Source organism: Salmo salar, chromosome ssa26 (genome assembly GCF_905237065.1).
Source record: "Salmo salar chromosome ssa26, Ssal_v3.1, whole genome shotgun sequence".
Lineage (NCBI taxonomy): Eukaryota > Metazoa > Chordata > Actinopteri > Salmoniformes > Salmonidae > Salmo > Salmo salar.
This window is the reverse complement of record NC_059467.1, coordinates 25,087,419-25,100,976: the sequence shown is the minus strand read 5'-3', so window position 1 is coordinate 25,100,976 and position 13,558 is coordinate 25,087,419. Positions and strand designations below refer to the sequence as shown.

The following is a 13,558-nucleotide window of genomic DNA, read 5'->3' as shown; positions in this document are numbered from 1 at the left end:
CACATTGAGTGACGTCAGTGAGCTTGGTGTTGCAGTCATTTGATTGCAGTACTGGTGGAGGAAGTGGTTTAAAAGCTGTGTTCGTATGCCAGCTATTATCTAGCAATTTTTTTTAATCATGTAATTGAAACCATTATGACACATAGCTAATAACAAAGTAAGTATAATATTGCGTTAAGACCAATGTCCTAAGTACAATTTGCATAGTCCAGTTGCAAGTTATTCAAGGTGTTGTAACACTAGCTACTAACTAGCTACTACAGCTGAACGGAACGCACATATCCGAACACTTTTCCCCGATAGTTTTTTATGAAGATGCACCTGAGAAAGCTAGCTAGTAGCTGTCTAACGCGAGGTGCTACCAAGGTAGCTACACAAATAATTATTTCGCACTTCTCCACTTTGAAATTAGATAGCTCTCTTCAACGTGGTCTTCTTCTACTGAGTACTGCACTCTAGTGTAAAAAGGTGCCCTGGAGCCCACTTTGATTTGGTTTACTGTGTAGTTGGCTAAGTAGCTAGCTATTTACAGTAGCTGGATAACTAGATAGAAAAAACGGATCAATGCTTCATTTTTTCTGATACCTAGTTAGCTTAGCTAGAAATGTCAGCTACATATTGTAGCTCTCTAATACCATTCTTTCTGCCATCCACAATTAGTGGCATTTATTGCATTAGCCACTAGCTAGAATAGTATCTTACAAAGTTGCTGTGTGTTTGTCATGTCACTCACATCATGTCTGTACCCTTCCAATTCTCTTCAGACCATGGCATGCCAGCATGTGTCTGCTTGTCCAACCTTGAGATCATCATGGAGAGTGGCTCTTGATGTTGCTTGTAGAGTCAGCCAGCCATGGAAGGGGAGTAGGTTGTCTTACTCTGGCTTTGCTCCCATGGAGCCTGGTCACCAGGACAGAGGTAAAGATGACTCCACCATCTTGGCTGAACAGACACTGCACAAACCTGTTATGCTTAAAGAAGTGCTCCAATGTTTAGATATTCAACCTGGCCAGGTAAGTATTTCTTCTCTAACACGCTGTGTGTGTGTGTGTGTGTGTGTGTGTGTGTGTGTGTGTGTGTGTGTGTGTGTGTGTGTGTGTGTGTGTGTGTGTGTGTGTGTGTGTGTGTGTGTGTGTGTGTGTCAACCCATTTTTTCTTAGTGAGCCCTTGATGGTTAAAAATTCTATGGAACATCAGGTAAGGTTTGTTGTGCATTTTGCCTGTTTTTACCCCATGATGAATCATAGGGAAATCTGCATTCTTTGAAAGGTTGTTTGTGGCCAAACTTCACTTCTCAGTTCATAAGATGGGCTACTTCTCTTGAGAGGGCACATTAAGTCACCAGGATCCCACTACCTTAGCTTTCCCATACATACTACCAGGACAGATGGGCATGAGTCAAAGGCCTTCTGTTTCTGGTGGGCAGTGCGGAGGGAGACTTGATGGGCCCCCTGGGTGGCCGAGAGATGCTGCACGGACAGGGCAGGTGGGGGCCATGGGTCAACAACTTAGTCAGGCATTGTGCCACCGTAAGGCTGTTGGCAGGACATAGAGTGCTGCCTGCAACACTCCTGCCTGAACTTTAGCGCCTCTTACTGTAACTCCTTCACTCTCCGCCCATTGGCCAACTGTCCCAATAAAGCTAGCCAAGAGCTTGCCATTAAAAACAAGTGTTAGATGGATTTTTTAATGTAATTCTAGTCACTGCACATTGACAGGCTCTTTCTAGGGTGTAGCCTAGTTGCATATATATTACGGTATTGCTTTATACAGTTGTGCTTCTCCCCAAATGCTGAAATAGAATTTATTAAAAGCTGAAAGACCGGCACCGTAGCACAGTAATTAAAAGCTGTAATGCTTTACGTTAAAGCAGCAATCTGCTGTTTAAACAATAGTAAAGGGCACCCCGCCACTGTTTTGGTAAAATGCTGAGGGATGGGGCTTAAGAAATGTAACCACTCTCAAATTCATAGACAGAGCTATGTGTGGACTGACTATCCATGATGCAACATTTGAGTTTTAGCCATGTTTTGAGGCCATACAGTGTTTATAATGACATTATTTACAAACAAGTTTAGGCAATATTTTGGGTTCTGATGGGGTATGACAGTTGAACTAAGCTCTTGAGGAATTTATAAGATATATTCTTCAAGAATCAGTGGGTATACATCATTCATTTAAAAGGCCATGTGGGATGTAGTAGTCACAGATTGCCCCTTTAAGTTGTGCTTACTTGTGTATGATGCTGTAATTACACTCATAGCAACATTGTCAAACCAGCATTACAGTATTTACATATTGGCATACTCTACCCCTCCCCCATACTCAAATACATTAGCAGAATGTTTTGGGTACTGCACATCCATCTTACCTTCTTCAACTTTCAGACTGAGACACTTGTGTGTGCAGGAAGTAGGCTAGCTATGTAAATAGAAACTACATAAACACTAAGCCTACTTTGGCATGTTTGATTGAATCCAGCGCTTACTGTAATTTCTCTTTGATGGAGAATTCAAATGCGTCATGTTCAGACTGCTCGCTGGAACATTGCAACGACAATGGCAACTGTTTGTAAACTGTAATGTAAGGTCTCACAAACATAAATAAAATGTTTATTCATTCATGTGGTCTATTAGGCTATATGTAATAGCAGCCTTGGTCAAGGTACACATGTAAATAAACAGCTACAAACCATTTAGTTTTTGTGTTTACATTTCCATGTAGTAATGACGGCACATGTAAACACTTAAGCGGTCTTACAATAGAAATTCTTATGGTAGAGGTTCTCCATGTGAAATCCCCCCACCATCTCTGTTAATGAACCAGTCAGACAATCAGGTGTCTGCACTCTGTTTCCATCAGCTGTCCTGTAGAGCAGCTAGGTAGTGTAATCACAGACCCTGTTTGTTTAAGTGGGGGTTTCACTGACAAGTCAATGACTGGGAGGAAACCCACGCTCCATGTTAGCCAAATACTCACTTATATCACTGAACTGAGTCAGATTAATATTTTGATCTGCTATTGTAAAGCAATCAACCCTGCGTAGTTGCTCTTGTCAGGCAAAGCATAGTGTGTATGAATGGAGCACTTAGGGAGATGATGGGTATCTGAGAGCAAACGCTGGAATTACACCAAAGTGGGTAAATGGCAATGCAGCCTTTCACATCCCGCTGCCTCCCACGCATGAAGTCCAGCACAGATATCTACACAGGTGGACTGTGATATTTCCTAACATTTTTCTTACACTGTCAGGGCTAGTAGTGCTGCACATGCAAAGCCTTTAAAATAACAAGTGATTGTACTACTTACAAAAATGTCGATATGGTTACGGGCTTAGGTCTTAATTGTGCTGATCAGTCTAGAGATAGTTGATAAGTCTATAGATGGACCTAGTAAAACCTTTTTATACTCCAGAAATTAGCTTTATCTCAAGCAGCCTCAGTGTTGCTCTCCTGCTGGCCTTCCTTCCCTTCCCATCAACCATAAATTACCCAAACTAGATTGGCCTCATTAACCACCAAATTAGCTCTTAAAAGATTACAGTTTGTACAATTGAATATTTTTCTATTCACCTTGAACGTGAATGCGCTTAGCCAGCCGGATAACCATTTTAACCTAATTATCTTCACCATCTTGATTCAATTGTAGCATTTGGCTAATTGAATAATGGGCAGTGTGAGGCCTAAAGGTGGTTATAAACCGTGATGTGGGAGACGGCGGTCGAGGTCGGGGGCTTGGAGAAGGATATCCTTTCTCAGGGCAGAATCAGGCTTTTCCTGACCTGGAGGTTATTACTTTACTCAAGACAGGAGGAGCTGGAGGATAGGGTATTTTCTTTACATGGAGGAACAGGATTTATGGCTGCTTATTGCTATGAAAAGGACTCAAATAAATCAAATTGAATCAAAGTAAGAAGGTGTCAGAAGATGACTAACAAAGTGCCACTAAGATTTTGAAATGGATGAATAGGATGGCCTTATTTTAAAAGTCCATATGATGTACGTTATCCCCCTACTCTGTCACTCCTTTTGATACTTGCAAGTCATTAGTTTAAAGACTGATCATAATCCACTTGAGAAGGTAGTGTCAGTCAGCATCACCACATAATGTCAGGGCTGCCCCGTCAGCTAGGAACATACAGAGAGTATCTCTGTGTTCCTAGCCCATCAGTCAGTAATCATAAATCACTGTGGTACACCCTGGCTGATGATACAATTAGGCTTTATTACTCAGGCTAAGTTAATAGCCTTGATGAAACCCCCTGCATCATCCCTGACACTCCCTTTTGTTGTAACCTAATTATTTGAATGAAACAATGAAGAAAACTGTCTTGTACAAGTGTTCTCTGCAAGTGTAGAACATAGCTTTTATACAATGTTTAAAAATAAATAATAAGTTTTCTCAGCAAGTTGAACCATTTATCCAGCCCCCATTTACGACCTCCCCAATCACTCTTAGGAAAAGAGACATCTTTTCAAAATGTATGGACTAAAAGCCTGTTGCCCAGCCCCGGAACTCAATATTGCTGAGTGTTTTGTCTTTTTGTCAGGTCCACCCACGACCACTGCAATAGATTTTTCTCCTCCAGCATCCCTCATTACCAGCCCACAGATCATAGTGGGTGAGTGTTTCTCTGTGCCCCCCTCCCCCCTTTCACACGCCCACTCACAGAGGACATCCCGGTGGCTCCACGGGCCGGAAGTGATTTCTTTGTTTTTATGCTGCCAGGAATCCTCCGTCTTGTTGTTGTGGCCCTCATCCCCTCCTCATCTCAGTGGTTGGCCCAGGCAGGTGGAATTGCGAGAGTAAGGACAAGGTGTGGGGAATCCTTTTCTCTGGTGCCAGAATTGGGGACCTCCGCCAGGGCAGATTAATGAGCCGTCAACTGGGTGTCCAGGGAAAGATCCACTACTGCTTTAGCAGGGAAAAACTAGGTGGCCACTGCAGTCTCACCACACTCCCTCTTGTGGAATTAAAATGGCCTCCTGTGTTACACCTTCTCCTTACCTGAATTTAAATACATAACAAGTACAATGTCCTTTTATAAGAGTGTTTTAGTTCCAATGAAATTTGTTAGCCAAATAATGAAATAACCTTTAGAAAATCAAAGCACCTTATACTTTCGTATGTCTGAAAAACAGTGAGTGTCACGCCTTGACCATAGAGAGCCCTTGGTTCTCTATGATATATTAGGTCAGGGCGTGACAGGGGGTGTTCTATGTTGTTTATTTCTATGTTGGTGTGCTTGGTATGGTTTCCAATCAGAGGCAGCTTTTTAGCGTTGTCTCTGATTGGGGATCATATTTAGGCAGCCATTTCCCCACTGTGTTTTGTGGGATCTTGTTTTTGTGTAGGTGCCTGTTTGCACCTCACTGTCTTCACGTTTCGTTTGATCATTTATTGTTTTTGTGTTTTGCTGAAGTTTCACGTTATAATAAAGATGTGGAACGCTACTCATGCTGCGCCTTGGTCCAATCATTACGGCGATCGTGACAGAAGATCCCACCACAACAGGACCAAGCAGCGTGCCCAGGAGGAGAGTGTATCCTGGACTTGGGAGGAGATCCTGGATGGGAAGGGATCCTGGACTTGGGAGGAAATCCTGGCTGGACAGGATCACCTTCCTTGGCAGGAGCGGCAGACGGAAGGTTATGATGGAAGACAGCGACGACGCCGGGGTTTGCGGCCACATAGAAAGCCCAAAAAACAGCCCAAAAATATTTTTTGGGGGGGGCACAAGGGGTGGTCGGCGGAGCCGAGGAGTGAACCAGAGCCAGTCTGGGAGAAGAGGGAGAAACTGGAGGAGAGTGAACGGAGAGAATCGGAGGCCGTCAGTGAGTTGAGGGAGAATTTGGAGGAGAGAGAAATGAGAGTTATTGAATTGGTGGAGGATGCACGACATTTGCCCTAAGGAGCGTGTTATCGGTTTAATGCCACCTGAGTCAGCTCTCCGTACTCGTCCTGAGGAGCGTGCTATCAGTCTGGGGAAAGTTGTGCCGGCTCCACACACCAGGTCCCCAGTACGCCTTCCCAGCCCTGTACATCCTGTGCTAGCTCTCCACACTCGCCTTGAGGAGCGTGTCACTTGTCCGGTGCCGGTTCTACTCACCAGGTCTCCAGTGCGCCTGCACAGCCCAGTACATCCTGAACCAGCTCCTCGCACGTGTGTCATCGAACCGGTACCATTGATGCCGGCTATACGCGCTAGGTCTCCAGTACGTCGCCACAGCCCAGTACGTCCTGTGCCAGGTCCATGCACTAGGCCTCTAGTGCGCCTCCCCAATCCGGTACGTCCTGTGCAGGTCCCACGCATCAGGCCTCCAGTGCGCCTTCACAGTCCAAAAGCTTCCGGCGACGGTTCCCAGTCCAGAGCTTCCGGCGACGGTTCCCAGTCCAGAGCTTCCGGCGACGGTTCCCAGTCCAGAGCTTCCGGCGACGGTTCCCAGTCCAGAGCTTCCGGCGACGGATCCCAGTCCAGAGCTTCCGGCGACGTTCCACGGTCCGGAACCTCCAACGACGGTCCACGGTCCGGAACCTCCAACGACGGTCCACGGTTCGGAACCTCCAGGGACGGTCCACGGTCCGGAACCTCCGGCGACGGTCCACGGTCCGGAACCTCCGGCGACGGTCCACGGTCCGGAACCTCCGGCGACGGTCCACGGTCCGGAACCTCCGGCGACGGTCCACGGTCCGGAACCTCCGGCGACGGTCAACGGTCCGGAACCTCCAAACACGGCGTCCAGTCCAGCTCCATGGCAGGAGCTCTCCTCTGCGCCGATGCTCAGTCCAGACACGGCGTCCAGTCCCGCTCCATGGCAGGAGTCTTCCTCTGCACCGATGTCCAGGCCAGGCCAGGGCCGGTGTCCAGTCCCGCTCCATGGCAGGAGCCTTCCTCGGCATCGAGATCCAGTCCAGGCACAGTGTTCAGCCTGGGCCCATGGCTGGATCCGCAGGATGAGCGGTTTCTTCTGCTCGCATCAGAGTCACCACCAAAGATGGTGGATCCGCGAGCTGAGCGGGTTCTTTGTCCCGCAACAGAGCCGCCACCGACGCTAATCACCCCCCCCTACCGTCCCTATTTGGTATCAGGTTTTTGCGGCCGGAGTCCGCACCTTTTGGGGGGGGGTACTGTCACGCCCTGACCATAGAGAGCCCTTGGTTCTCTATGGTATAGTAGGTCAGGGCGTGACAGGGGGTGTTCTATGTTGTTTATTTCTATGTTGGTGTGCTTGGTATGGTTCCCAATCAGAGGCAGCTGTTTCGCGTTATCTCTGATTGGGGATCATATTTAGGCAGCCATTTCCCCACTGTGTTTTGTGGGATCTTGTTTTTGTGTAGGTGCCTGTTTGCACTTCACTGTCTTCACGTTTCGTTTGATCATTTATTGTTTTGGGATTTTGCTGAAGTTTCACGTTATAATAAAGATGTGGAACGCTACTCACGCTGCGCCTTGGTCCAATCATTACGACGATCGTGACAGTGAGACAGGAAAGTGTATGTGCTGAACTGCAGAGATTCAACTTACTCAGCATAAATAGTTTTTTAAATCTATAGTTCAATATGTTAATAAAAAAATAAGTGAACAAATGGATGACCTAACTGGCTCTTATCCAGAGACTTTTGCAACTGTTTGTGGTTGCCTATGCATTTACATAAATAGCTCCATTTATATAAAGGCTATCGCTGCTAAATCATTGCCTACACTCCAAAAAATATGATAAAACCTATATACACGTTTTCAGTGTAAACTTAAATGACTAAACCAGATATAAAGAATGTAGAAAAGATAATGCAGCTATAAATACAGTATTAGTCAAAAGTTGGGACACACCTACTCATTCAAGGGTTTTTCTTTAGTTGTACTATTTTCTACATTGTAGAATAATTGTGAAGACATCAACTCTATGAAATAACACGTACGGAATCATGTAGTAACCAAAAAACTGTTAAATAAATTAAAATATATTTTATGTTCTTCAAAGTAGCCACCCTTTGCCTTGATGACAGCTTTGCGCAGTCTTGGCATTCTCTCAACCAGCTTCACCTTGAATACTTTACCAACAGTCTTGAAGGAGTTCCCATATATGTTGAGCACTTGTTGGCTGCTTTTTCTTCACTCTGCGGTCCAACTCATCCCAACCCATCTCAATTGGGATGAGGTCGGGTGATTGTGGAGGCCAGGTCATCTGATGCAGCACTCCATCACTTTCCTTTTTGGTCAAATAGCCCTTAAACAGTCTGGAGGTGTGTTAGGTCATTGTGCAGATGATAAACAAATGACAGTCCCACTAAGCTCAAACCAGATGGGATGGCATATCGCTGCAGAATGCTGTGGTAGCCATGCTGGTTAAGTGTGCCTTGAATTCTAAATAAATCACTGACAGTGTCATCAGCAAAGCACCATCACACCACCTCCATGCTTGACGGTGGGAACCACTCATGCAGAGATCATCCGTTCATCTACTCTGCGTCTCACAAAGACACGGCGGTTGGAACCAAAAATCGCACATTTGGACTCATAAGAACTTATCCTCTGCAGCAGAGGTAACTCTGGGTCTTTCTTTCCTATGGCGGTCCTCATGAGAGCCAGTTTCATCATAGTGCTTGATGGTTTTTGAGACTGCACTTGAAGAAACTTTCAAAGTTCTTGTAATTTTCAGGATTGACTGACCTTCATGTCTTAAAGTAATGATGGACTGTCATTTCTCTTTGCTTATTTGAGCTGTTCTTGCCATAATATGGACTTGGTCTTTTACCAAATTGGGCTATCTTCCGTATACCACAACTGATTGGCTGAAACACATTAAGAAGGAAAGAAATTCCACAAATTCACTTTTAACAAGCCACACCTGCTTAATTGAAATATATTCCAGTTGACTACCTTCTAAAGCTGGTTGAGAGAACGCCAAGACTGTGCAAAGCTGTCATCAAGGCAAAGGGTGGCTACTTTCAAGAATCTCAAATATGCGAAGGTCGAGTGTCCTCCTGAAATATGACTCACCAAACTGCACTCCTTAACACCCACCCACTTAATCCGCAAGCCAGCTGCACCAATGTGTCGGAGGAAACACCATTCAACTGACGATGGTGTCAGCCTGCAGGTGCCCGGCCCGCCACAAGGAGTTGCTAAAGTGCGATGAGCCAAGTAAACCCGTCCTGGCCAAACCATCCCCTACCCCGGACAACGCTGGGCCAATTGTGCGCCGCCCTATGGGACTCGCAGTCACGGCCGGTTGTGACACAGACTGGGATCGAACCCAGGTCTGTAGTGATACCTCAAGCACTGCGATGCATGGCCTTATACCGCTGCGCCACTCAGGAGGCATATATATTCATATACAGTTGAAGTTGGAAGTTTACATACTTAGGTTGGAATCATTAACTTGTTTTTCAGCAACTCCACAAATTTCTTATCAAACAATTTTTTTGGCAAGTCGGTTAGGACTTCTACTTTTCCAACAATTGTTTACAGGCAGATTATTTAACTTATAATTCACTGTATCACAATTCCAGTGGGTCAGAAGTTTACATACACAAAGTTAACTGTGCCTTTAAACATCTTGGAAAATTCCAGAAAATTATGTCATGGCTTTAGAAACTTCTGATAGGCGAATTGATATCATTTGAGTCAATTGGAGGTGTACCTGTGGATGTATTTCATGGCCTACCTTCAAACTCAGTGCCTCTTTGCTTGACATCATGGGAAAATCAAAAGATATCAGCCCAAAAAATTGTAGACCTCCACAAGTCTGGTTCATTCTTGGGAGCAATTTCAAAACACCTGAATGTACCACGTTCATCTGTACAAACAATAGTACGCAAGTATAAACACCATGGGACCACGCAGCCGTCATACCGCTCAGGAAGGAGATGGGTTCTGTCTCCTAAAGATGAACGTACTTTGGTGCGAAAAGTGCAAATCAATCCCAGAACAACCGCAAAGGACCTTGTGAAGATGCTGGAGGAAACGGGTACAAAAGTATCTATTTCCACAGTAAAACGAGTCCTATATCAACATAACCTGAAAGGCCGCTCAGCAAGGAAGAAGCCACTGCTCAAAACTGCCATAAAAAAGACAGACTACGGTTTGCAACTGCACATGGGGACAAAGATCGTACTTTTTGGATAAATGTTCTCTCGTCTGATGAAACAAAAATAGAACTGTTTGGCCATAATGACCATCGTTAAGTCGAAGAACACCATCCCAAACGTGAAGCACGGGGGTGGCAGCATCATGTTGTGGGGGTGCTTTGCTGCACGAGGGACTGGTGCACTTCACAAAATAGATGGCATCATGAGGTAGGACAAATTATGTGGATATATTGAAGCAACATCTCAAGACATCAGTCAGGAAGTTAAATCTTGGTCGCAAATGGGTCTTCCAAATGGACAATGACCCCAAGCATACTTCTAAAGTTGTGGCAAAATGGCTTAAGGACAACAAAGTCAAGGTATTGGAGTGGCCATCACAAAGCCCTGACCTCAATCCTACAGAAAAATGTGTGGGCAGAACTGAAAAAGCGTGTGCGAGCAAGGAGGCCTACAAACCTGACTCAGTTTCACCAGCTTTGTCAGCAGGAATAGGCCAAAATTCACCCAATTTATTGTGGGAAGCTTGTGGAAGTCTACCCAAAACGTTTGACCCAAGTTAAACAATTTAAAGGCAATGCTACCAAATACTAATTGAGTGTATGTAAACTTCTGACCCACTGGGAATGTGATGAAAGAAATAAAAGCTGAAATAATTTATTCTCTCTACTATTATTCTGACATTTCACATTCTTAAAATAAACTGGTGATCCTAACTGACCTAAAACAGGGCATTTTTAGTAGGATTAAATGTCAGGAATTGTGAATCAGTATCTCAGTATCTCACAAAAGTGAGTACACCCCTCACATTTTTGTAAATATTTGAGTATATATTTTCATGTGACAACACTGAAGAAATGAGACTTTGCTACAATGTAAAGTAGTGAGTGTACAGCTTGTATAACAGTGTAAATTTGCTGTCACCTCAAAATAACACAACACACAGCCATTAATGTCTAAACCGCTGGCAACAAAAGTGAGTACACCCCTAAGTGAAAATATCCAAATTTGGCCCAATTAGCCATTTTCCCTCCCCGGTGTCATGTGACTCATTAGTATTACAAGGTCTCAGGTGTGAATGGGGAGCAGGTGTGTTAAATGTGGTGTCATGCTCTCACACTCCCTCATACTGACTGGTCACAGTGGTTGAAAAACGAGTTTTAATTACTCCAACCTAAGTGTATGTAAACTTCCGACTTCAACTGTAATATATATATATATATATATATATATATATATATATATATATATATAAAATGTATTTTTTTATAAGATCATGATCAATCACTATATAAATACTCGACAGTCAGGGAGAATCAAAAAATGGCATGGCATGAGGCCCACATTGATTTTGTTATATTGTTTGAATCACTCTGATGGCTTATGCTGTGTTCTTTTGCTATGGCAAAATGTGTAAAATTACAGGAAACTAGCTTTAAAACTGTAAAATGTTCTCTTCGCAGGATGTTCTCCCACACTAAGTTTTAAAAAAATCCTAGGGTAAATACAGAAAACCATGCCAATGACTATTTTGGAAGTGTGTCTTTTCATGACATGACAGCTACCATCTCGGATTGTTCTGAAATAATTTCCGTATTTAGAAACAGATAAGATTAGCATTCTTGCAACGTTATTTTGTTGAAATATAATTTGATCTCTGATAAATTAAGCTATTTGATTGCACCCAACTTGGCCATTTTTAATTCATAGGATTCATATATTCAATAAATACCTAACATCTGATTTGGACCAAACTTTTTTCTAAGAGGGAGTAAGATTTGAGGAATCCAAATAAATAGTCAAAAGCCACCCACGGACCCCCTGCACCCCACGCCAATCCCACCCTAACAACCAGTATACAGAATCTTATCAGTTTCTAACAACAGAATCCATTTCAGAACAATCTGACATGGTGGGAGTCGAAATCTTCTTTCTTGTTCTTTTTGAAGTAAAACGACCTCAATATTAGGAACACCTTCCTTTTGCCCTCAGAACAGCCTCAATTTTTCGAGGCATGGACTCTACAAGGTGTCAAAAGCGTTCCACAGGGATGCTGGCCCATGCTAACTCCAATGCTTCCCACAGACATAGGATGTCCTTTTGGTGGTAGACCATTCTTGACACACATGGGAAACTGTTGAGTGTGAGAGATCCAGCAACGTTGCAGTTCTTGACACAAACCGGTGCGCCTGGCATCTTCTACCATACCCTGTTCAAAAGCACTTCAATATTTTGTCTTGCCCATTCACCCTCTGAATGGCACACATACCCAATCCATATGTCTCAAGGATTAAACATCCTTCTTTAACCTGTCTCCTCCCCGTCATCTATACTGATTGAAGTGGATTTAACAGGTGACATCAATAAGGGATCATAGCTTTCAGCTGGGTTCCCCTGGTCTGTTAGTCAATGTCATGGAAAGAACAGGTGTTCATAATGTTTTGTACACTCTGTGTATGTACAAGAGCAGGGGGTTAACTGTCCCCCAAGGGTAAAATTGGGCCCCCCTGTGGGCCATGGCCACAGTTTTTTTTCTCACTCCTCCATTGTTTTTCGGAGCACAGTGTAGTGAAAGAGGAGGCTGGTGAATAATTGATCCTTGTAATTAAACACTCCAGCTAGGGACGCCGGGGCTGATTGACGGCCAGATATTAAGCCCTTGTCTCGTAAGGTTGCAAGTTTAGTCTGAGGTTATCAGTGGCCAGCAGAGTCTCTCTCCCTCCCTGGCTCATTACTTTCATGAGTAGACCATTTCATAGTGGTGATGGGGGCGTGGTGTGAAAGAGAGTCTGGGACTTCATTAGTGAAATGGGGTGCCTGAGTCTATAGAGCAGCAGGTGGTTCAGCATTGCTGAGCAGACAACCCCTTTGTGGGTGCTCCACCGGACTGTCATGTTGAGCTACTTTAACCCTTTCATCTTACACAGTCTGTGGCTCTAGTTTCTTTTAAATACATGTACATCAATGTACTGTACATGCAAACTATTAGTGGCATAAGTCCATAATGTGTGAATATAGCCGTTTTTATCATATCACACCCAAACGTATCCTTGTGCCAGTTTGTTTAGTTGCTTACATTACACATGAGAACATTACTGTGTGCAGAATTTGCCTGTTTTGTCAACAGGTTCCATGAATTTGACTTCAGTTATTGATATCTTGAGATCAGAATGTACAGTTGAATATCTGCCTTGATGGTTACTCATGTTGTCAATAATGAGGATGATATTTATACTAATAATGAAAATGGCAGGGGAGAGAGCACAAGGCACAGAATAGAGAGGAGGGGAGGCAGCCTGTAGAAGGATCTCAGAAATCTACACCTGAAATCCAGTTTTAATAACTGTTATTTGTGTACTTGCTCACAGTCATACAATATTGCTGAAAGTTGGAAAAATAAACAAAGCAAAGCCTTTCCAAGACACGGGAGCAGTGTTATTACGGAGGGTTTTATTACAATATTTACATT

General features: G+C 44.0%; 1 protein-coding gene across 4 annotated transcripts in view; it reads left to right on the top strand.

Moving 5' to 3' along the window:
- Window positions 1-34: 34 nt before the first annotated feature.
- Window positions 35-13,558, top strand: part of LOC106587485 (12S rRNA N4-methylcytidine methyltransferase) — a 74,815-nt gene continuing 61,291 nt past the window's right edge. The window contains exons 1-2 of one of the 4 annotated variants that reach the window (XM_014175912.2): window positions 35-157; window positions 765-1,013. In XM_014175912.2, coding sequence (XP_014031387.1) covers window positions 768-1,013 — 246 coding nt within the window. In that variant the 5' untranslated portion in view covers window positions 35-157; window positions 765-767. The other 3 variants (XM_014175913.2, XM_014175911.2, XM_014175910.2) reach the window with 3 other exon arrangements.